A 26254-nucleotide genomic window follows, 5' to 3' on the forward strand; every position below is an offset into this window, starting at 1 on the left:
GTCAGGTGAATTTGGGGGCCAAGACATGACTTGAAAGTCACTGGAATGTTACTCGAACCAATCCATGATGATTCGACCCTTATGACATGATGCATTATCCCGTTGGTAAACACCATCCCCCGCTGGAAAAAACTGTTGCATTGAATAGGTGAACCTATTCTGCAACTATGTTCAAGTAGCTTACAGACGTCAGGGATTGTTCTATGAGGATTATGGGTCCTAATGTGTCCCATGAAAGCATTGCTCCTGGGCGAGAAGCCATGAAAACCTGGGCGAGCCCATTGTTATAGATGGAGGGTGGTCATAATGTAATGGCTCTTCGGTCGATATAATTGCGCATTTTTGAGAAGAAATTTTTTTTTTAACTAGTATAGGGCAAAATATATCCTCTTTTTATTCAAATTGTTACAGAAGAAATTCATATACGCAGTTTATTATTTGTAAACTTTTCTACCGTTTAATGGCTGCACTGGTCTGTAAATGTTTAACATATGACATTTATCAGCATCTGGTGTACCTTCCTTCACCGAATACAAGCGATATAGCCCATTCAACTGAAAATTTAAAAAAATAATGAATTCATATTGGTAGAAGATATGCAACATATTTATTAGTGTGTCATAACAGTTTGACCATCGAAATAATTCAAATATTTTTCTCTACTCAGAAGCTTTCATATCTTTTAAAAATTTTCATATAATATGTTTGCACGTATGATTTGAATATTAATTACTTCAAAAATAAATTGAAACTTTAAAAAATGATTTTTTAAATAAAGTTTCTACAAATAGAGCATTATCAAATAATTGAGATGGCAAAAAATATAAGGCTTACTTCCCTTCTGAATTGGATTTGAAATTTAACAGTGCTTTATTCTTTTATCCTAATTAGTAAAATTATTTAACAATTTTCTTAGTTTCCCTGTGGTTTCGAATAAAAAATAAACCCATCTAATTGCTAAGCAGTTCTTGTAGTTTGAAACCCCAAATGCTTATAATATTAAAAATAAAAGTCTTGAGTTCACTTAGGAGTTTTATTATATTATTTATTATATTATTTATTAGGAGTTTTATTATTATTAACTATATAAATAAAAAAAGAGCAAAAATTTTAAAATTTACTGCGCAAAATAAGTCAATGGCAAAAGCAACATTTTATTAAGAGCAACAATGTCATTAACTCTTTGCTTTCTGTAGTACTTTATATTTAGAAAAAGTATATAGATTTGTTTATACTTTGAATCTAAATTGAAAGAATAACAATGGATTAAAACAGTATAAAATATATTTTTGAAAATAAAGATAAATATTATTTTAATAACATGTCTGGCAACTACTGAGCTTTTTAAAAATATTTAATAGAGTTGTAGACTATCGAAAACGTAAGCTTTCAGAATTTCGGATTAATTTGCTAACATTTTAAAAGACACATTTGCTTCTCAAAAAACCTCATCAAGAAAAAACTAGATTAAGGTCGCCTTTTATTTGCACCTTTGAATGACTTGCAGTTGAATGAAAAATAACTTTAAATCAACTTTTCTAAACAAAGAATCATATGTTAAAGCGTATTATAGAAAAAATTTCCCACAAAACGCAAAAAGTTTTAATTCTCGTATTAGTACAATAATAAAAGTTTTTTTACATGTGTTTCGCATAAGCCACATTATTTTAAATTTTTTTGCTGTAATTTTTAATGTTTCATATCTGCTCTATTACTTTTAAGTGTTTCACATCAGCTCTACTATTTTGATATTTTCACATCAGCTCCAATATTTTGATATTTTCTCAGTATCCCTATTATTTTAAATGTTTCAAAATATAGTTCCAATATTTTGAGAGTTTTACACTAGCCTGAATAGTTTGAGTATCTGTTCCAATTGCTTCCTTCTAAATCTGACATTCTATTTATATTAACTTTAATTAAACGGCAAATACAGGGTTTCCATGATTCTTATTTTTTTTAATGATATTTATTTTTTTCTAAAAAGAAATACGAGGTGGTTTCCACAAATGATAAAAATTGGTCTTCCTTACGATTAAGACCTTAGGAGCATAATTTATACAAAATATATTTTTTCATTATTTTGTATTTATTTAGGTCAAAATAAGAGAAAAACATTAAAGTTACCATTTCAATAACTTATGGTTATGAAATAAATCATACGACATCGTTGTCTTTTTCGGCATTGAGGTTAAAAAATTTTAAATAGAATAATTTTTCAACAAACACTAATTTTTGAAATTTGAACTTAGTTGCAGTTATTTAGATCTAAAAGAAAAAGTTATTCATCATTGAAATTTCTTTAATTTGCGAAACCAATTGTTGATAAATTTTTTAGTGTGAAGGAATAATTTTTTATGGATTTTATATTTAAGTACAGATCTAATTTTGGAAGTTTAACATATATTTTTAATAAGTATTTGATCATTTCTAATAATTTAAAAATATCAAATTTCCAATATCCTTGTGACATTTCATCCACAATTCTTACAATCAACATCGTACAAATTTTACCAATAAAACATTTTACGAAGATTCGAAGAAATCTTGGTATTGAGCATGAAATTAAAATACATACTTGGTTTCTGCGTACTCCCTTGTGTCTTCTGCATATCAGCCGAGTAATTCCTTCATCACATGGTGGAAAATTCAAGGAACCCTCATACCTGTAGAATGGACACCCATTGTCAATCAGATCTTCCAGATAAATCTTGCCCTGTCTATGCGAATTACTTCTATTCAGATGAATTTCTCCTTCGAAACTTTGTCCTGCATATTGAAATGAGTCCATCTGGGACAAAATGTTGTATATCGCTGAGTTTATTTGACTGCTTTCCTAGGAATTGAGAAAGCATGATTAAGTTTCTTTTTTTAAAGTATATTTTGACTCTTTCATAAATATATAGATTTATCTCAAAAGTCTTTTTAGAGTTCATTTTTTACATGGTAGTACCAATTGGTTATGCAGCAATTGATTTGATATAAAGGTCCATGTCATACTGAATTATGCAAAGCATATTTCCTAACATTTAAAAACCAAGTTATTTTCTTATTTAATCCTTCTTCTATAAATAAAAATCATCAATATAATCTGTAACTTTTTCATACTACAACTTTGAATTGAGAACAGAATAAAATCTATTTTTAGATATTCCCTCTACATCTGCCTAACCAACGCCTCCTGTAACTGAAAGCCTCCACACGGTTTTTTATAGATAATCTGATCAGACCACTATAAAGGATATCCACTTTTCGAACGAGTCATTTAATACAAAATCTAGTTAAAATAAGAAAGTGGTAGCAAATATATGACTAAAAATTTGTTTTATTTATGAATATTATTGGTTTGCCTTTTTCATTTGTCAACCACTGCAAATTCAATTATCAAATATATATGATCAATTTCTCTTAATTACTTTTATAAAAGGTTTTGGGTTCATGCGCACAACTGGTTCACTTTTTAAGCAGTCTGCGCGTACTACTTATAAAAGACCGTGTGGAGGCTTTTTGATGTAGGAGGTTATGGCCTAACACATTAGCATAGTATTCAAAAACCGTTATATGGATGCTAATGTTTTGGATTCATGAATATTTTTTTATTATTTCTCACGTTTTCTCTTTCGCCAACATATTTGAATGTATAAGGCTAAGAAAAATAGCCTTGGCATTAAAATTAATCAATTAATAGCATGGATTCCTTAATTTTTCTCAACGAAAACAATACTAGCGCACACAAGACGCTCTATTTTTGATTTCTTGGTAGACGGATGCGTCTTGTGGAGCTCAGCCCTGCAACCACACTCTCCAAGCCATTTTCTAAACTTATTAATTTATATGTATACAAAAATTAATTTTTTTTATCTCTGGAGCTCCATATGATTCCATATTTCTAAAATAAAATATTTCATTATAATTTGATTCTTAATTAGCAAACTTATGATTTCTGATAACTAGTTGCTTACTTACTTTACTCCGGAATAAAATATTTTCAAGATAGTAATACGCCAACACCAAATTCAACGATTGATGGGATTGAACCCAGGACAGTGCCTTACATACGCAGGCTATCCCGGCCTTGAATGGTTAACTATAGTTTTTTGTAATTACATGATGTATAAAGATATAATTTTGTAATAATAATTTACAAAAGAACCGGGTTAAGAGCAAGTTTTGCGCGTGGTACTAACAATCGTTTTAAAGACAGATAATAAAAAAAACAATTTTTATACCTTCAGAAATCCTGCAACTGTAACATATTTTTCCTCGTTTTGATGAATAAAGCGAGTCTGTTAAAAAAAGGAAAAAAAAAGGTTAGAAAATGATTAGCATATGTAAATATAGTAAGAAAAATTAATAGTAATAAAGTAATTCCTCCGTATGTGTAAATTACGCTCTTGGCGTTGGAGCATCTCCCTTGGCGCACTGTAATTACGACACTTTGGCAAGCACAACCTTTTCTAAACGCTAAAACTAAACTCAGCGGCGCGACAGCCCATGAGGGCTAAGGCCTACTGTGCCCATCTCAGTTTTCTTGACCTTAGGCTCTGGGGTGCAGGAGCAGATGTTCCGATCAGGTGATCAGCCGAATGCGGAACCCCCAGTGTTTAGTTCCCAAGCATGCTTGGTACTCATTTATCGACCCACTAAAGGGATAAAAGGTTGAGTCAGCCTTGCCCGGCCCGAGGATCGAACCAGGGACCTGTGGCACGACAGCGCGAAGGGCTACCGCTCAGCCACCGGACGTCTTTCTAAACGCTAATAAACTCATTTTAATAAAAATAAAAATTTTGCTCTTCATTTACGCTACCACCGCACATTTTGGTCCTTAGTGAAACGAAGGTGATCCAGATCCTGTGGAATACAAAATAATTAACGTGCTGTGATTGAATTTAATAAATTCATTCCGCTAAATATGGCAAATATCATAGGGCTAAACCGCAAGCGTTGCAGCATCAAAAGCCAGCTGACGAAATTAAATAATGTCCTTACAGAAAGACAAGACAAGATGGACATTTCTGAGCTTCAGGCTCAATTGGATATTGTGCTTAGTATCCAACAGAAGTTTGAAACACTAAAAGATAGCTACTACGAAATCGCAAAGGAAGACTTCCAGAAAGTCGAAGCCTCTGTCTTCGAAGTGGATGACGACATGCAAAAATTAGAGGGTAAGCCTCAAAACCTCTATTTATATATTAAAAACTATAAACATTGACTCTGGGCAAAATCAAAATGTTGATAATTCTATCATCAGTAATCAGCCTAAAAAGGCGTTAATTAAACTTCCTTTTTTCTGCGGAAAATTCAAGGAATGGAACATGTTCTAAACGCAACTCAATAGCCTAATTTGTGAAAATCTTGATTTTCTGACCATGAAAAACTGCATTATGTACGCGGATCTCTTAAAAAAGGAGCTAAAATCATAGAAACTGTTGACGATAACTTTTCTTCTCAATTTAAAGCGTTTGAACGCCATGAAAACAAAAGAATGATTGTTAACTGTCACATCAAAAACATTTTAAACATCCATCCCTTAAAGCATGAATCAGGCAAAGATCTCCGTAATATATTGGATAATATTTTGAAAAACCTCAGATCATTAAAAATTTTAGATTTCGAACGAGATAAATTATTCAACTCTTTATTATTAAATATAGTACTCTATAAATTAGGCACTCGCAAATCCCGCAAACAATTTGAACAGCAACACCCGCAAACAATTTGAACAAATGTTCAGGATGTTTAAGGTTAATCCTTCGCAAACCAAGCTTCAAAGAATTCTATGGAAGAACAGTTAAACCGCACCAACTACAGTTTATGAGTTGTGAACTGTAACATACGGAACAGCATCCGCTCCATACTTAGCAGCAAGGGTTCTGTAGCAACTTGCCCTGGAGGAGCAAAAGGACTTTCCTTTAGCGTCAAAGGCAGTACTTAAAGATTTTTTTATGGATTACCGCCTCTCTGGTGCTCCGGAACTTAGCGAGTTCGAAAAACTCAAATAAGAATTGACACAGCTACTCCAACGAGGAAGCATGACTTTGCACAAATGGTGCTCCAATACGGCTTCATCATTTGAACTTAAGAAATTCTCACTTGAAAGAAATTCTGATGAGATAATGAACAGTTTAACAGATTCCTTTACGTATACGGTTGCCTCCAGTACAGATTGCAACTACACCAAATGAGGTGCGCTTTTACAAATAGCTCGAATCTATGACCCACTAGGACATCTATAACCTGTCATTGCCAAAACTAAAATATTCATGCAGCAATTGGGGTTGCTTCAATTGAACTGGAACGGAACATGAAACTCTACCACCAGGTGTGTCCAAACAATGGGAAAATTTCATTAAAACTCTACCAGATGTAGAATCCATTCATGTTCCTAGATGTATCTTAAGTTCGTGCAAGGTTCGTAGTGTTGCACAGATTTGCAGACGAATCTTCAAAGACATATGGAGCCGTGATTTACTTACAAAATGTATCTAACTCCAATGAAGTAACTACCCAATTTCTTTGTAGTAAATCACGGGTGCGCACCAACCAAATCCATAACAATCACTAGGCTCGAGCTTTGCTCCTGTCTGCTTTTCTCAAAACTTGCACAGAAGGTCATAGCTGCAATAAGTCTCGAAATAGACTCAGTTTTATTATATTCAGATTCAACAATAGCCCTAGCATGGATAAACTCTCCTTCTTCTTAGCTCAAAATATTTGTAAGCAACCGAGTGTCTCAAATTCAGCAACTATCCAAAGATTTCCACTGGAAACACATTCCATCAGAACTTAACCTCGCAAAATTGATTTCCTGAGGACTTAATGTTACGGCCCTTGCAGCCAGTGAATTGTGGTTTAAAGGACCAACTTTTTGAAATTAAACTTACCTGATCTTCAGAGTGGGAAGATTTCTAGTGGCTCAACCGAAAAACTTCATAGTGATGAGTTGAAGCCAGTTTCCAAAATAACTTTGATTTCAAATAATGACTCTAAATTTCTAGATGATTTTCTAGTTGTCAATAATGACTTTCACAAATTAATCAGAATTCTAAAATTTATTTTTAGGATTGCCCAAATCTGCAAATTTCCTGAAAGGGTAAAAGGATTTCCCAAACAGGAGGAATACATGAACGCGGAAAAGGTGCTCGTAAAAATTTTCCAGGTGAAGTATTTTTCTTCTGAGATCTCTGCTTTAGAAAAACGATGGCCAGTTCCATCTACCAGTAAGTTAAAATTTCTTAATCCTTTCATAGATCCATCCGTTGGACTAATTAGGGTAGGTTGTAGACTTGCGCATTCCAATTTAAATTTTAATAAGAAGCATCCACTTATTCTTCCGTCGGGAAATAAATTAGTTAAGCTCATATTTCAGTACTATCATAAACAAGATTTCCATGTAGGCCCTCATGCCGATCTATATACTGTACGTTTAAAATATTGGCCCATTGGTGGTAGGAATGGAACATGCAAAGTTGTTCACGAGTGTGTAGAATGCTACAGGAACAAGCCAGTTGTCGCAAATCAAATTATGGGAGACCTTCTTGCAGAAAGAGTTACACCTAGTTCAGCATTTTCAAATGCAGGAATTGATTTATGTGGACCGCTTGAAATGAAATATAGGGGACAGAGAAAGGGTACTCTTCAGAAAATATCTGTTGCTTTATTTATATGTATGGCAACCAAAGCTGTACACATAGAGTTTGTCTCAGATTGAATGTTCGAAGCTCTAATCGCAACCATAAAAAGATTTTTTGCGCTTCGTGGCAAAAGCTCCATGATTTTTAGCGACAATGCGACTAATTTTACAGGAGATTCCGCCGAACTTGAACGCTTATACAAACTAATGTTAGGTAGCGAAGATATTTCGAATATGCTTTCCTCCGAGGATATCAGATGGAAATTTTTGCCTCCTAGGGCTCCCAACTTTCGCGGTCTTTAGAGGCGGGTGTAAAAACTTCCAAATATCATTTTACGAGAGTGGTAGGATCTGCAAGACTAACTCTTGAAGAGTTTTTACCAGTAATCATCAAAAATAGGGAGGGCATACTCAGTTCGCGAACTCTCAACCCCCTACACACTGATACTGACGAATTTCAAGTTTTAACTCCGGGCTATTTCCTTATAGGAAAACCTATAAATTCGACACCAGAACCTAAAATCATCGGCAAAAGAGGTAATCTTCTTAACAGATGGCAAAAAGTTTCAAAAATATGTGCAAACTATTTGGAGACATTGGCAAAGCAGTTATTTGAACCATTTGCAACAGCGCTTCAAAGTGGCTGCTCAAAAAAAACAAAATTTATGTTCTGACATGCTAGTTCTTGAGATGGACATCCAACTTCCAACTAATCAGTGGTTTTTAGGTCGAATCACATTGTTTGTCATCGGTAGTAAATTGTTTGCCATTGGTAGTAAAATAACATTTGTAGGGATAAATTATAAGCAGAAATCTTTTCGGTTTAGTCTGCACCTAAGTTTTGAATACAAGAATAATCTGATTTTTTAACTATGTACCTAAATATGTTATGGGGTTCAAAACCTTGAAATTTATTAAAACAAGAATGAAGTGTCAACAAAACATACCACTCATGCCACTTTAAAAATAAAAACTTGGAAAAATCTAATATGTTGTTAGCATAGTGCATAAGAGGGGAGAAGGATTTTATCATTAAATACTCTATAATAATAGCATAGTCTATGAATGGGATATCGAATGACGAATCAGCTTAACGTCGCAGGTGTCGGGTAACTAAATGATTTTTTTATGCTTACTTCCATGGTATGTCTTCCACCATTTATCACGTCTTCTGATCCTTCGTGTGTTTTGTTACCCCAATTGAAGTGAAAGTGTTGAAATGTATAATTCTTACCATCAAGTTTGATTGATCTTTCAACTCCGTCTTGAGGTGTTACAAGAACTGAAAAACACAGTATTGTAAAAGAATTTAAATACAATTTAAAGTAACATTATTTTTAACCTGACTATTTGCGATTACTGCAGAATCAAGAATTACTGTAAGAGTTGCAATCTATTAATTTTTTTAAAACACATAATCTTTAGCCTCTTTTGTTGTCATAAAGCATTTTTATACCTGAGGTAGGACATTTGGTTAGTTATTTCTTATAATTTGTTTGTTTATATTATAAGAAATTATCACAACGAGAACATATCCTTTAGCAATATATTCTATATTAGACTACATCCTATATCCTTCCTTAACTGATCAATGTCTCATTATATCGTCTTTTATGCATGCTTTTGACTTATTTATATAAAGATACTTATTGTTGATCAAATTATCAATGTGGTTTTTACCATGCTTAGTAAATTGTTAATCAAATATTACTAGCATGTAGCAGAGTTAGCCGTCGATTACAGTAATCGATTATAACTGTAATTGATTACAGATAATTACAGCTATGTAATCAATTACTTGTAATCACGATTACAAGTAATCAGAATTTTTGATTACATCAGAGTAGAGCGAAAATGTAATCGATTACATTTTTCAATTACAGTAATCAATTACTTGTAATCATGATTACAAAGTTTGATTACAGCTGTAATCATGATTACATAGTCGATTACAGTAATCAATTACTTGTGATCGTGATTGAAACTTTCAAAAAATTTCGATTACAGCTGTAATCATGATTACAATATTGATTACAGTAATCAATTACTTATAATCTTGATCACAGCTGTAATCAAAATTTGGATTACTACTGTAATCATGATTCCAAGTAATTGCAATTGCTAGTAATCACAATACGAAGGATTACGAGTAATTATGATTACAAGTAATCGAAATATATGATTACATGTAATCATGATTACATGTAATCGTGATTACATGTAATTTGATTTCATGTAATTGTGGTTACTTGTAATAAAACTATATGATTACAAGTTATTACGATTGTATACTATATGCAAATTCATTATGTAAGTATATATGAGTTTACATATTTTTATGTACATAGAATGTACGCATGCATGAACGTACAATTTGTGATTCCTTTATATAAAATGTATACTCAAACGTTGTTTGTACGTACAATCTATATAATTATATTGTAATATACTTGATGCAATACGTATATGCTGAATACATATAATTATTCATTTATGATACATGCACGCATGTATGTTAGTTTGTATGAAAATGCAATGCTTTGTATCTTTGTATACATAGACAATATATGTATGAACGTATATGAAAATAATGTTTATACGTTTGCATACTTTTATGTACTTAAGTACATACATTGTATAAATTTAAGATGGGAGAAGGATTTAATCATTAAATACTCTATAATAATAGCATAGTCTATGAATGGGATATCGATTGACGAATCAGCTTAACGTCGCAGGTGTCGGGAAACTAAATGATTTTTTTATGCTTACTTCCATGGTATGTCTTCCACCATTTATCACGTCTTCTGATCCTTCGTGTGCTTCGTGTTCTGATCCGCACGTATATACAATGTACGTATGATAAAATTGTACGTATTTACATACAATATGTAGGAATGTTGTTTAAAGGTACAATATATGCAAATAGTAGCGTAAATATATTGCATTCATGTATGCATATGCATTTATATGTACATCGATTTATGTATAGGCAAAGTATGTACTTATGTACAACGTGCGTATGTACTTATGTACAACTTACGTATGTACTTGTATAACTACATACTTTGTTAATACTTATGCGCATGTAATGTATGGATGTACACAAAAAATAGTTACATGCACAATGTACATACAACGGATACATGTATGTATACATGCATGAGTACATCTAAGTATATGTAATTACAATATACACATACATTGTGCATGCATTAAAAAAATTTATGTAAGTAAAGTTATTAAAGTTAGTTTTAAAATTTATTCTAATGCGTATAAAACTCAACCTCATATTTTTTAGAAAGCAAACGATAATCTTATTTTAAATTTCTAAATATTTATATCCGCACATAAAATTTACAGTTTTTCTTTTTTGTCATTTAAAAAATTTGTATGAACCATGCATTATGTTATAAAAAACTAAATCTGTATTGTCAAACATTTCATGAAAATACCTGAAAATAATTTTTTATTCAAAGAATTTTAGAATGATATGGAACAATTAAAGCTGAAAACTAAATTTATGCATTTTATTTATTACATTGTACACATATTTAGACATAAATGTAATGTACATATGTATGCATGTAATGTATGTACAATGTATGTATATACATTCATGCATATATAGTACATATGGATATGCATACATAGAACATACGTGCATTGAACACATATTTAGACATAAATGTAATGTACATATGTATACGTGTAATATATGTACAATGTATGTATATACATTCATGCATGGTACATGCATATATAGTACAAATGGATATGCATACATGGAACATACGTGTATTGTACATGTGTAGATACATTCATTAGACATATATACATTGCAGCATATGCATAGATTGGGATAGCATGCATGTACACATGTAAAATTTGTACGAAAGAATTATGGTCAATATATTTTTGCACATATGTACTGTATATGTACGCACATATGTACATTATATGAACATTATATGTTCATTTCATCATATGTACATTATATGAATATGAATCTGTACACTATGTGTATATACATCTGTACAATATATGCATCTCAAATGTGTGTATGTACATATAGTATGTATGCCGAATGTAAGTATGAATATATGTAAAATATAAATACGCCCAGTGTACGTACAATCGTACACAAATGTATTATGCATATTTGGATACATACATTGAACATGAACATATTGTGTATATGTACATCCATACATTGGAAATGCATATCATGTACTTGTATACATACATATATTGTGCATACTACATATACCTATATTGTACACATATACATATATTATACTGTTCATAAATAAATTGTACATGCATGCAAGGGACATACATTGTACAGACAATGTATGTATGTTTGCACAAACAACAAGTACTTGTATATACATGCGTACATGAACATAGATATACATTTTACATATACAAATATTTGCACAAAATGCATATATTCATTGTGCATAAATGTACATGTCTACATTGTTTGCACATACATACGTAATTATTAGCTATATACATACTTATATATATTTAATACTTACAATATAAGTGTATGTACATGCGTGTGAAACTAAAATGTCTGTACATATGCACTAGATAAAATCATATGAACATACATTTTAGTTACATTCATTTGTACGTATAAAAATACGTAAAAAAATGCAGTACATGTAAATACGTGCAAAATGTATCGTAAAATACATTATACTATCTACTGTAAAATATATTAATTTAAAAGAATACAATAGTCTTGTAATCGTGTATTTATATTACATTTAATCATGTATTTTGCTTACTTGTAATCATAATTACTCGTAATCGTTTCTGTTGTGATATCTTATAATCGCAATTACTTGGAATCATGATTACAGTTGTAATCCAAATTTTGATTACAGCTGTGATCAAGATTACAAGTAATTGATTACTGTAATCAATATTGTAATCATGATTACAGTTGTAATCAAAATTTTTTGAAAGTTGTAATCACGATTACAAGTAATTGATTACTGTAATCGACTATGTAATCATGATTACAGCTATAATCAAAATTGTAATCACGATTACAAGTAATTGATTACTGTAATCAAAAATTTTAATCGATTACATTTTTGGCCAACTATGGCATGTAGGTATTTTATTTTATAACCGTTGATGACCCAATTTTATTTTTTAGGTAACGGCTTCTGATTTCTGTAGCCTTGTAATTTTGAGCGCAATCCGGAAGATAAGAGAACCTCTGCATCAAGTATTAGACGAAATTTGCCTTCGTGGAAGTCTTATTTGATTACCCGCATTTGCGTAACATGGAGAGGAAAATCACGAAAACCTACCAGTCTGTGGCGCTTTCCACTGACGGCAAGGGGAGTCTAACCCATGATCCGCCTACCACTGAGGATATTTTTTGTCAGTACTGTGGTCGGTGAGAGTCGGGTGTGGAATGTAGCATACATGTAGCTCTACCGCCGCTCTAGCATGTATGTAGTAATATTTGATTAATAGTTTACCATGTACGCGAACATGTTTACGTTGCTGTTGTTTCTAATGACACTTGGGCAAGCAAAGATTGGCAGCCTTGCTTTCGTTTGATAAGAGAGCATTGCTATGGTGAAAGTGCGACACATCAACTTCCTGAGAGAAGGCAGCACCACTTCATTTTACTAACATGTATTTGGTTTATCCTAAGGGACTCGAGGACTGGAGCCCAGTCCTTATCTCTGAACCATCTAGCTACCATAGCCCGAATATGTATATATTTATTGTTGATCAAATTGCTTTCTTATCACATTTAGTAAAGAAATATTCAAAATCTACTAATTTTAAGAACGCGCCTTTAAAAGGAGCCCAAAAGTTTGGAAATATAGTAAATTATAATTCAAAATTGGCGATAATGAAATACATGGTAAACTTTTTTTGAAATGAGTAAATCTTTATAGAGTCAAAACAGAAAGCAAACCTTACTCGTAAAACCAGTGTTCATTATCGAGACGTTTGTAATAGGTTCATCGTAGCCATGAAGTTCAAGTATCTGACGCTCTCCACTTCTCACAGTTTCTCTCGTTTTTATGTTTATTGGAGATTGAGATGTTCCATTGCAATTAGGATACTTCTCACCCCAATGCAGCGGACCTAATGGAAGTAATTCAAATAAGTATGTAAAACTGCAGGTATAATCTGATGCATAAGACTGGATTTTGTTTCCATTTTTTGTTCGAATATGTTTAAATTTTGTTAATCCGGGACTTCTAAGATTACGTTACAAACTCTCCTGTGTACGCTTTTCCTTTTTTGCCGAAATTGGGGGTGATTTCCCGCCAAAGTGACGGGCCTCTATTTCTCGTGCTTGTGATATTTCCATGCCGATGCGTTGTTCAAAAGTATTGCACCAAAACGATTAAAACAATCTACACTCTGTAACAAAAAAATCGGAGTACCAAGAAGCACTCAACCGATTGCTTTGAAATTTCGTATCCATGAATGTTTTGAACAGATATGACTGCAATGATGCCGACTGGGGACGTATAGTCTTTAGCGACGAATCCTGCTTCCAACTGTGTCCTGACGATCATCGAAGATGTGTTTGGAGACGCACAGGGCAGAGAGGGGATCCTGCCTTCACTATTGCACGCCACACCGGCCCTCAACAAGGCATTTTGGTCTGGGGTGCCATTTCCTTTGACAGCAAGACCCCTTTGGTCGTCATTAGAGGTACACTAACTGCAAAGAGGTACGTCGACGACATTCTAAGATCTGTTTTGCTACCGTTCCTTTTTGCAGTGCCCTGGGCTGGTTTTTCAGCAGGACAATGCCGGACCACATACGGCACGTAATGCTATGAACTGTCTGCAAGCTTGTCAAACTCTTCCTTGGCCTGCCAGATCACCAGATCTCTCTCCCATCGAGCATGTCTGGGATATAATGGGAAGGCGATTGCATCTGGCACGGAATGTTGATGACCTCTTTCGACAATTGGATCGAATTAGGCAGGAAATGCAGTAAGAGACCATCCGGGAGCTTTATCGGTCTATGCCACGCCGTGTGGCAGCTTGTATCCAGGCTAGAGGCGGGTCAACACCTTATTGAACTTGTTACTGTAACTCAGCAATAAATTATTCAATTTTTCTGAAATTTTAATCATTTACTATTCTGTACATTGTCTTCCTATCCACGAATTTTCGTTGCAATCGGGAAACTCCTTCTTGGTGCGTCGATTTTTATTGTTATAGAGTGTATTTATAATACGCGGAATCATGTTTATTTCTCAATCTGTAATCCAGATGATAGTGTTAGATAGTTTATTTAAAGCTAGAAATCAAACAACATGTAAAATAAAAATTTACCCATAAATTAAAAATGAGTTTATATACTTTACATACGTAGTTTTATATAAACTTTGTAAGATTTAAGTTTACGTCAATTTGATGAATTCAGTTAGTCAGTTGTAACACAGATATTGAATTCGCAAATACTTTTGGTTTTTTGTATTTATTTAAAACATTTTGTTCCCTTCTTCTTTTTCTATTATTTTAATTTTTTTAAAGTGCATACCCTGTCCTTTATACTTGCAACTATTTATGGACCTGATGTTACTATTTCAATAAGTGAGACTTGTTTATTAGGTATTTTTTACGTTTAATCAAAGAAGAACTTTCACATTTATATGGAGCGAATACTTCTAGAGTTGAAAGTATTGTCACGTATAAAAATTACTACTCTTGACGTGTAATTAGGTACTCTTTTTATTACCACGTTTATATCAACTTGCCTTCGTGTATGTCTGTTCGGATAGAATTTTGTAATCGATTTTAAACTAACTTCCCGACTAGCTACAGACTTCAAATTTTGCACATAGTTCAGAATTGCATGACAATGCATGAAAATGAAGCGAAAAAAGACATACAAAGTAAAATAAAATTAAAATTAAAGAAAAATTAATGTTTATGCGATTGTCTTCTGTTGTCGATTCGATTATTTCAAATTAGTGTCACACGTCAGTTGAAGAGTTTTGTGTACAGTGAGTGAAAAAATTGAGATTTTAGAAGAGAGTACAAAAAAAGTCAAAATCAAAATAATATTTTTAAAAACCACGTTTTTGTAGTGGAGAATAATAATTAAAAAACAAAAATTGGAAAAATGAAAAATGTGGGGCGCTAGAAATACATCTCAGTACATATACACATACATATACACATTTTCTTACTTATACACATGCACAACCACATGCACATACACATGCATATACACAAACATATTCCACATACACATACACATTCAGATACAATTACAGATATACATACACATATTCTCATGAGCACACATACTGTTACTGTTATGTATTTCATGCTCCCCACGTTTTTCGTTTTTCAAATTTCTGTTTTTTAATTATTATTCTCCACTACAAAAACGTGGCTTTTAAAAATATTATTTTTATTTTTATTTTTTTTAAAATTGTGGTCTCTATGGTTTATCTTACCAGGCTTTCTGAAGAAACAGGATTTATCTGCATTACAAAGCACAAGTACAATAGTACTTTTTATACAAAAGAAGCAATTTGCTAAATTAGTTCGTTTGATTGTTGTTTAGTCTTAATCGATGAAATTAAAAAAACATGGGAAACAATACTTCACTTTTCTCCACAGCAATGTAATATGCGCAAATAAATGCAAAGTTTTACATTTTGTACACAAACTTATAACTGCTTAATTATTCATTTTATCGATTCTTGTTCTGTTCAACTCAGCATACAAACTGCTCAGGAAGCAAATTCCTGACTTGTTTAGATAATAATGTCAAATGCGTATATACGTACAAGTTGAGAATTGTACTTTTTGTAATTGATCTCATTTAATCAAGGCTGGCGAAATAAACCCTTACGGTCTTTTTGGAAGAAAGTCACCACTCCCCCTCAAAACACCACGATTTCTTTCAAAAATAGGGATTTACTTACTTTATTTACATCTAGAAATTTACAGAAAATTTATAGTAATAACATTTTTAATTTAGCAGTCGATGTGGTAGCTAATAGAAAAACAAGCACTTTGCTTAAGTAAATATAACATTTGAATATCTGATTCATCGAATCTAAGTTGACATATATAAATATAAACATAATTTGACATATATATATATATATATACATAAGTTGACATGTACTTATTGCAACTCACAACAAGACTTCCATCACCTAATTTTTCAATGTCCTAAATTTCAAACGCGACGAGGCAACAATTTTCACAACAAAACAGAACACCAGATTTACTCTAACCTGACCTGCAGATCAATCATCAAAGACATTATCAAAACAACTTTGGAAGATACATTAAACCCACTGTAAATTTTTACTAACTCTGGCCGTCCAACTACCGTATGGATCAGCGTTTCCATTTCCCCTGAGTCAACTCTAATTTTTTTGCTTTAATTACCTCATCGCTGGAGACTCTGGTTCGGCGATTTTGATTTTTAGCCGGGATGACTATCCTTAAAACTGGACTTTCAGTGACTTTAAAAAATTTTTAAATCTCATGGTGTTCTTAGGTTGGATTTGAACTGTCCTCGTCATTCACACCATTTTAATCCACTTTTACTATTTCAACACTATTTTGATGATTTTACTATTTGTAACTCGTTTAATTGTTTCCTTAATAGGCAATTTGCCCTATGATTAGTTTTTAAATTTTATGCCATTTGATTGCTTCAATATAAGGGTCTGTTGACCTGGAATGGCAATTTATATTTTAATTTCCTTCTAATATTGCTGGTGTTTTAAATTTAATTGTGTTTTTAATCCTTATTTTAGGGTCTGTTGACCTGGACTTTTCATGGCATACATGCCAGATATATTTGTCAAGTTTTCTTAAACATTTAATATTCTGACTAATTGTAGATAACTAATTTTGTTCAAGAGTATAGTTCGCCCGCAAAGTTTACCCGCTGTTGCCATTTGACTTTTGTATCTTATGTATTTTATGCATTTTTTGTATTTTATGTTCTTTAATGTTTTTTTACTTGGTTTTTAATAAACATTTACCCGTATGCCCTCAATTGGGGCAGGTCGGGGTAAATATTTTCATACATAAGTTGACATAAATAAATATTAACATAAATTGATACATATTTCACTAATTAAATTTCTATATTTTAACTAGCACATATTTAATTATGACATACATTGAAGTTCATTCGAATGCATTGTGGTAGCCATAAAAAAAAATCAAGCAGTTTGCTTGTGAAATAATAAAACAGTGAAAAAATTTAATATGCCAAATTGACGTTTTTACTTAACACTAGAAATATGGATTGTAGACTTAAATTAAAAATAAAGATAAAACATGATTTGATACGTACAGTAATTGATTTTTGAAAAATGAAAGGCATAATTGATGAACAAAAATAGGGTGAGCGTAGAGAAGAGTAAAGAAGATTTTTGTTATATTTTATAGTGATATGTTAAAATATATCTTGCGATTAATTCTTCCACCGAAGCAGCCTTTTTTTTTGTTGTTGCTAGAGTTAATGAACTAATGAAAATGTCAAACACTCTTTTTACATTAATTTGCGCAAACCCTTGTGTATAATTTTGAAATTATGAGAATCATACGCAGTTCTATGTACTAGCAAATTACTGATTGTTAATTATGATACTTATAATTAGTAATAATAATAATTATCAGTATCATAACTTGTAAACACAGGCAGTTATTGCCCAGTGTAATATTTGCAGGCTAATTTCTTTTTTTAAGACATTGTGGTTGAGCAATATGTTCAGTATCATCCTTTGAAATTCCATTTTTTAAGTGAACCAAAAAATTGTTACCCAACATAATTTTAAAAAATTATATACGTTTCTGAGAAAGATTATTCAAAATTTTAAAAACAGACTGTAAATAGGTGAATTAAAGATATTAGTAAAATAAAATAATTAGAACTACGAAAAATAGGAAACTGAATATTAGAATAAAATGTTCGATGATGCCTCACCATTAGGTAAGTTTAAATCGTAAGACCAATCCTTGTCTCTGTCTGCAGGGCATTCTTCAGCAGATATAACGACAAAACCTATAATATATTTATGTGCTTTTAGTATTTGTTTTAAATAAAGAACATCAAATAATTACTTTGTTATTAAAAATTTTTTAAAAATTGGCTTAATTTAATAACTGACTTAATATAGTAAAATAATATAATGACTTAATATAATAAAAATTGACTTAAAAATTGATAAATGGCTTCTTAAATAAGGTTTTAAGATTCCATGAAAGAATAAAAAGTTCAGTAGAATCTATCTGCTTTAATATTATTATAATGCAAAATGCATATTAACTTCTATTTCAGTTTATGTTCTCATGCCATTTTATAGCTGAAATACTAACTATTATGAATTATTACCAGCATTATTTATGAATCACTTCCAGCATTTTTAAGTTTTATAAAAACAGTTTAATTAATTTAAAATTGAGCTTACAAATTCCATTATTTAAAGTGATAAGTCACACTCAGGGTTACCAACTAACACTACGCTTTTCGCTTTTCTCTTATAGAGTGGTAGATAGTTAAAAACTAAAGCTTTTAGAATTTTTGGTAATGAAACTTTTTAAAATCCTCACAACAGGAAAAATGGAAAAAAAGGCGTTTCATATGAAGTTTTGAATTGTTTACATCTAGTGATGTTAAAAATGACTTAAAATCAAATTTGCTAAACAAAGAATCATACACAAAAACATAAACTTTGGTACTAATATAATAAATTATTCTAAACATCTTAAAATGCTGACTACCCTGCATCAGCATGTTTTTATAAATGTCTTTTTATTCTACCTAACACACAGCATTGAAAATTCATAAAAGCATTAAACATTTGCATGAATAGATGTCTATAATAGGTGTATATTATTGAGATAAGGCTAGATATGCATATTATCTGATGCACAACTAGTTTGAACGCTGTTACGAAATTGGTAGGAAGCAATGAGGTGTATCTGTTTATTTACAAGTGAATGATTCAGGGCTGAGAGCCCATATATATCAAGGCGGAAAAGAGTAAAAACTAGTGACAAATAAATTTCATTTTTTAGTTTTTATTTTCCGGGAATAGTAAAAATCCATAACTACCAATTGTTTTTAACGAATGAAATTTTCATATTGAATTTCTTCTTCACCGTGAAAAATTTCCCTACAGTGAATTGTTATTGTTGAGAAAAAATTAACTCCTCCCAAATATTATCTAACATTGAAATAGTACTTCTACCAGTATTTTCTCCTTTCCGTCCAGTGTTGCCAGATTGGGCTACAAGTAGCGGATTGGGCTACTTTTAAAAGTCCCCGCTACTGAAAATTGAATTTTCGCTACTTGCTACTTTTTGGGCTACTTATTATTTTTCGAACGCTACAAATCTTAAATATGCGCTACTTTTTTTCCTTACAGAAATATATATATATTTTTTAATTTTTTCCCTTCCCATTATAAAATGATTCTGAAAGTTTGCAGCTTCTTTACCATTTTTAAAAAGGACATTTTTGTTGTTGTTGTTGAAAACGTTCTCGCTTCAGTTTTGGATTCTTGATATGTTTTACTGATGGAGTCTATAATCTTTCCATGTTTAAGTTTCAAATCGTAGACTCGGGAAATCGCAAAGATATATATGGAAAAATGCACGGAGACTATGATGGGGAAAAAGTTTTTTAACTCCAACTATTATTAATCGTTTATCTTCTGGAGAAAAAAAATCACGTTACTCGCTTTGAAACTCAGAAAAATTAAATCCTAAGTCATTTTACCTGATGAATGAAAATAGTTGTTGTGAATGACAATGAGTTTCCAAAAAATATCGTACTGTTAAATGCTTTTTAGTGAATTCATTTCACTTTTGTAAATCACGATCTATTCACAGTTGCACGAAAAATAGGAAAATTTTTATATCTCTCTAGAGCAGGGATGGGCAAACTACGGCCAGCGGGCCAACTGTGGCCCGCCGGAAGGTTTTATCCGGCCCGCGGATATAATTTTAATTTGCCGATCAGTGGCAATATACATAAACAATATACATCCATTTTCTTGTCAACTATTTAAAATTATTTCTGTTTTTCCTTTTTTAACAAAGTAACTGATGACCTTTTCACTTTCTCTATTTTTGTTCTACAAAACATAAATTGATGGAAATAGTTAGCACAGACAGCTTCAATTGGTAAAATGTTGAAAGCAGAAGTTCTTCATAGAATAGTCTTAGATTGGCTCTAACTAGCGTTTGTCTTTCTCGAGGAATCTAATATAGGTAAATTGTACTTCACATTTGGCAGACTACGCATTTTAAGATCCAACGAGCGGACAATCTAACAATCATCTGAAGCAATTGTTTCTAAATATGCCAAAGTTTTACAAATCATTACCAAAAGCTAGTTTCCAAAATTTAATATTTCATGCCCAGAAAATCAGGTCTATGTTTGCTTAATCTTATATATGTGAACAAGAGTTTTCAACTTTGAACCTTAGAAAGAATCATTTCAGAAGTGGACTAACAGAAAAGCATTTAGCCTTGTTCCGTAAAATAGGCACATCTCGCTTCGAACCTTAATATAAGGAACTTTTAAAAACGAAATCGCAATTTCATTCATCTCATTAAATATTTAAATTAAAACTTGTATATCGCTTTTTTTTTTTAAATTTTGAAAGTTTTATTTGTCCCACCAAACATTTTTTTTCTCGATTTTTGGCCCTCGACCAAAAAAGTTTGCCCATCCCTGCTCTAGAGCTTAGATTTGCCCGTTGTAAATGATGAAATAATTTTTTTTTAAGGGAAGCTATAATATGTATTGCTATGGTTACAGTTATTATTTTTCACCTCATTTTGCCAAATATGCAATAAATAAACGAAACAAATAAAAATTAAGTTTTGGATAGTTATCATATTAAAATAAAATTCGTATTACCAAAAGCAAATGATAATCAGAATTGGCATCAAGGAGAACGACATGAAGAAATATTTCATAGAAGGCCAAGGCCCACCCAATGATGACGATGAAACGCAAAAGATGGATTTTGTTTTTAAAACAAAAATATATACTATGAAATTTCAAATAATAATTAACTATAACAATGAAATTATGAATAAAAATGACAAAGTTAATTGAAACATAATGCACTTAGGTATCAGGAAAACTGAATAACGACAATTTTTTTAATTCGAAAATTTCAACATTTTAAACCTTTCAAAACATTTATAGTAATTGCAAAATAACTAGGAAAAATAATTACTTTAAATGATAAACACGGTAATGTATATGCTGCGTGTTACAAAAGGAGTTTAGAAAATTATTAAAGCTACTACAGTGAAACTATCGTAAACTGATCAGAAGTGGAACTACAATTTGATGGTTTTATAAGAGAAGTCATCTTATAAAAATGATAATAAATTGTTTTTACCAGTTTTGCACTTGATCATCAAAATCTTAGATAGGTGATTAACTTATAGAGATGGTCAACTTAACAGGTTTCACTGTGCAAGTAAAGTAAGCACAGCAACTAAGGCGAGCTGCGAGAAAAGAAAATATTTACGAGCATTTAGTGCAAATCTATCTTTTTATCATTGTTTTTTTTTAACTTTACAACAGATGTTACGGCTACTATAAATGAAAAAAAAATTAGTTAAAAGTATTTGTTGCTTCGTAGACGCTTTAAAATACTGTTTCATACGTGGTCCAAATCAAAATATTCATTTGTTCACTAAATTACTATCAAAACTATTCTCAATCGAGTTTGAAACAATTATTGATGCTGTTACAAAGAAAAGCAAAGTCATATTTCTCATCTGCGAGCTGAATGTTTGTACTTTGTATTGTTTCGAACTTCAGAGCAGAAATGATTAAATAAATTATTTTGCTTATCAAAAAAAGATTTTTCGCCTTTTATTTTTAAATACACGCAGATCTGGCCCATGAAGTTGAACTTTTCTGAATTTCTTGTTGGAGATTGGGTCCTAGTTAGGTCTTATTTTTAATTTCCTCGAAACGCGAGATAATTTTTATTAAAAAAAATTACCTAGTGAGAACATTTTTATGTGCGAGTAATTAAGGTTCTTGAGGTTGGGGAACGAAGCGAGCTGAGGTCGAAACCTCTTAGTATTCTTATGCAGCTCAAAGACCGCACCAACATTAAAATATCGAAGACAGTTCCGACTGATTTTTACACATAAAAGAGCTGGAAAAAAACGAGCTAGCCAATGTTATTATAATTTTAGTGTTTTCTGGCAAACGGCGCTGTTTTACAGAAATATAGCCAAATAAATTAGTGCAGTAAATAAATATATATATATATATATATATATATATATATATATATATATATATATATATATATATATATATATATATATATATATATATATATATATATATATGATTTATTTTTTTGGGCTACAAAATGTTCGAATCCGCTACTTTTGGCGCTCCCATTCGCTACTTTTTAATCTTATGTTCTGGCAACACTGTTTCCGTCCCGCTTTCAGGCCTGGAATGATTTGCGATCAACTCTTCAATATCCCTTTTTTTCGATATATCAAACAATTTATAAGCACGTTGTCCGAAATGATACGAAAATTATAGATCATATTTATTCAGAAACACCAATTTTTATTCAAAATAGCTACAGTTTCATTAATTAAAATGGAAATTATTGTTATGAAATTAAATTTTAAATGATAACGATTCTCTAATTCAGACTTATGGTATCAATCCCCCTTCCCACCCATTAATGATTTTATTTTGGAGAAAAGAGTACATAGCCCCTCAGGGTTAGGCACTTTGAATACGTTGTTACAGTCAGTCTGAAAAATAATGATTATTTCTATATTTACATCCATCATTGAACAATGGCGGAAGATTTGATGTGTTGTTGTTGTTGTTTCTAATATCATTGCCACATTAGCAAGTCTGCTTGGCGAAGCCGAGCAATTTTAAGGCAGAGAGTGCGTTTCTTGTTTTTCAGTGGCGCCCTCTATGACCAAGAATCAGACTTCAGCCACATCGTAGATTTCCAAAACTAACCACTGTTGAGCGACAGCCCTTAGAAGCCCAAGGCCTATCGTATCCACCCCAGTTATCTTACATTCTTGATCTCAGGGGTGCAGAATCATATGCTCCGGTTGTATAGTCAACCTATCTTAATATATATATAAATAGATATATGTTACCGGCAAAGTATGAAACGCCGGCATTTGTATAGAATGCCTAGGCATTCTATACAAATGCGGATGTTTTTAGGCAAAGTATGAGATGTGAGAAGTATTACATACTTTCCCTAGGCATTGTATAAAATACCTAGACATTCTATAGAATGATAAATGCTATTTAGGCAAAGTATGAAAAAAACGTTTGTTTTATGTTCGCTACGGTTCCTTGGGGTATTCATCCACTTTTCCTTCTAGGTTAATATCTTCTTTACCTGTACTATGCATGATTCTTTATCGCCTTACGAGATCATTGCCAACAAAACCAATTATTTTTATTTTTTGAAATGCCGGATGCTATTTAGGCAAAGTATGAAATAATCGTCCTGATGAGGTTATTATGTAAATGATGTGCATGTTACTGTGAATGACCGAAATCGGCTGTTGTTGACTTTCACCGGTGAATGTTGACAATCACATAGTCGCTTTGGTGAATGTCCGAAATATTTATTACATCCGATTTCATATTAATTTATTCGTGGATATAATTACATTTATTCGATATTTTAATACTTATTGACGATAGATTGGAAGAAACATCTGTGTTTGGAATATCGGGCAAATATATACAGGGCAATGGCACTTGACATTAAAAAAATATCAGTGTAGGGTATACCGGGCAGTGGCACTGAACCTTAAAAAATCATCAGTATAGGATATACCGAGCAGTGGCACTTTACTGGATCTAGTATGACTAGACCTTTGGTAAATATACGAAATAAATACTAGGTCTAGTTAAGTGCCACTGCCCGGTATACATTTTCCCGGTATACAATTGCCCGGTATATCCTACACTGATGTTTTTTAAAGTCTAGCCATTCCCCGGTATATATTTGCCCGATAATCCAAACGCTGATGTTTCTTCCAATCTATCGTCAGTAAAAATTAAAATATCGAATAAATGTAATCTATCGGCTTTAACCCCTTGGGGACGGGTGATTCAAAAATGCATTCGTGCAAAATCAGAATCAAGTTGCAATTAAATAAAAAACGGTAACTTAAATGTAGTCGTTACTAATTTGACAGACTTACTTTGCTTTTATTTTAATTATTGTTAGTTTAATCATATATATAATCAATGATTTTCAAAGTATAACTAAATAGTTTTATTTTGAACAAAGTAATGGTGAATTAAATAAATCAAAAAATTATAACTCCGCCCACAAATAAACTGCTAAAGAAATACTTTGATTACCAGTTTTATCTTCTTACCCTGATTGATACGGTTTTTTGCTGTCACGTATTTGTGACAGTCGGCGCGAAAGGGTTAAGTATTAAAATATCAAATAAATGTAATTATATCCATGAATAAGTTGATATCAAATCGGGTGACATTTTGAATTTGTCATTTTTGAATGGCATTTTGACGAATCGGAGATGTATTTTATACTTTGCCGGTTTCTCATTTGTCATTCTATGGAATGCCAAGGAAATGTGTGAAATATAAATCATCTCATACTTTGCCGGCTAATTTTAGGCATTATATACATTGCCTAGGCATTCTATAGAATACCGGATTTCATACTTTGCCGGTAACATGTGTATAACTAGTCAGAATATTTAGACAGAGCTTTGCTGTGCATTCGGCTAGGTTACCATTTGATCGAATTTATATTGTGCAAAATAATTTTAAATGGGAAGTGATCTGATTGTCTTATGCGCCAAGTAATAGTATAGCTGACATTTTGTACGGTAATTGATAAAACGTTTTGCTCCTGGAAGTATCTTATATCTATAATATATAAATCTAGGATTTTAACGTGACATAAAACATCAAAGTGCATTTGCAATGTAGTTAAACCATCAATGTTTTAATAACCATGAAATATAAATAATCCATGAAACATCCATAAACAACTTATATGTGCATAAGATCTAATTTAGGCATATATAATTTAAAATGTTAGTAAGTAAATTTGATTAACTTTTTATAAAAAAAGAAACAAAATCACATTGAAAAAGAAACACGAGATTTTTTTAAAATTTTAAATAAAAAAAAAGAGATTGAAAATTATATATAGTAAGAAAAGAAATAACTTACAACAAGATGAAATAACTAATAATAATGGTATCTGCATTAAAATTTTGTAATCCATGGTCCCGTTTACTCGGATTTAAAAATGCAAGACTTTATTGCAAGTTCTCAGTTCTTATATACATTTCCTATCTCTTCCTGTTATCTAATAAATGTTGCAAGTGTTAAAAAAAATTGTAATGGCAAATAAATGTTAATTTAAATTTCGACAGTCTGACTACACCTTGACGAATTGGTATTACGAAGGATTACGATTGATAAAAAACAGTGACGAAGATTATATGTAGTGACATAGTGATTTTAATGCAAATCTCATGGAGGCTAATTGGGGAACTGAATCTATTTATAGAAATTTCTGAAGCAGTTGTT

At 31.6% G+C, this 26254-nt stretch overlaps 1 protein-coding gene across 1 annotated transcript; it reads right to left on the reverse strand.

Annotated features, from left to right (window-relative positions):
- Positions 1-379: 379 nt before the first annotated feature.
- Positions 380-26019, reverse strand: LOC107448184 (carbonic anhydrase 1). The gene is made up of 7 exons (XM_016063299.5): positions 25892-26019; positions 18611-18688; positions 13595-13762; positions 8770-8915; positions 4230-4286; positions 2579-2836; positions 380-554 (listed from the first exon to the last, which is right to left on the reverse strand). The coding sequence occupies exons 1-7, from the start codon at positions 25944-25946 to the stop codon at positions 435-437; spliced, it is 882 nt and encodes a 293-aa protein (XP_015918785.3). The 5' UTR covers positions 25947-26019; the 3' UTR covers positions 380-434.
- Positions 26020-26254: the final 235 nt, after the last annotated feature.

Source organism: Parasteatoda tepidariorum, chromosome 5 (assembly GCF_982258835.1).
Source record: "Parasteatoda tepidariorum strain Cologne lab strain chromosome 5, Ptep-v5.0, whole genome shotgun sequence".
NCBI lineage: Eukaryota > Metazoa > Arthropoda > Arachnida > Araneae > Theridiidae > Parasteatoda > Parasteatoda tepidariorum.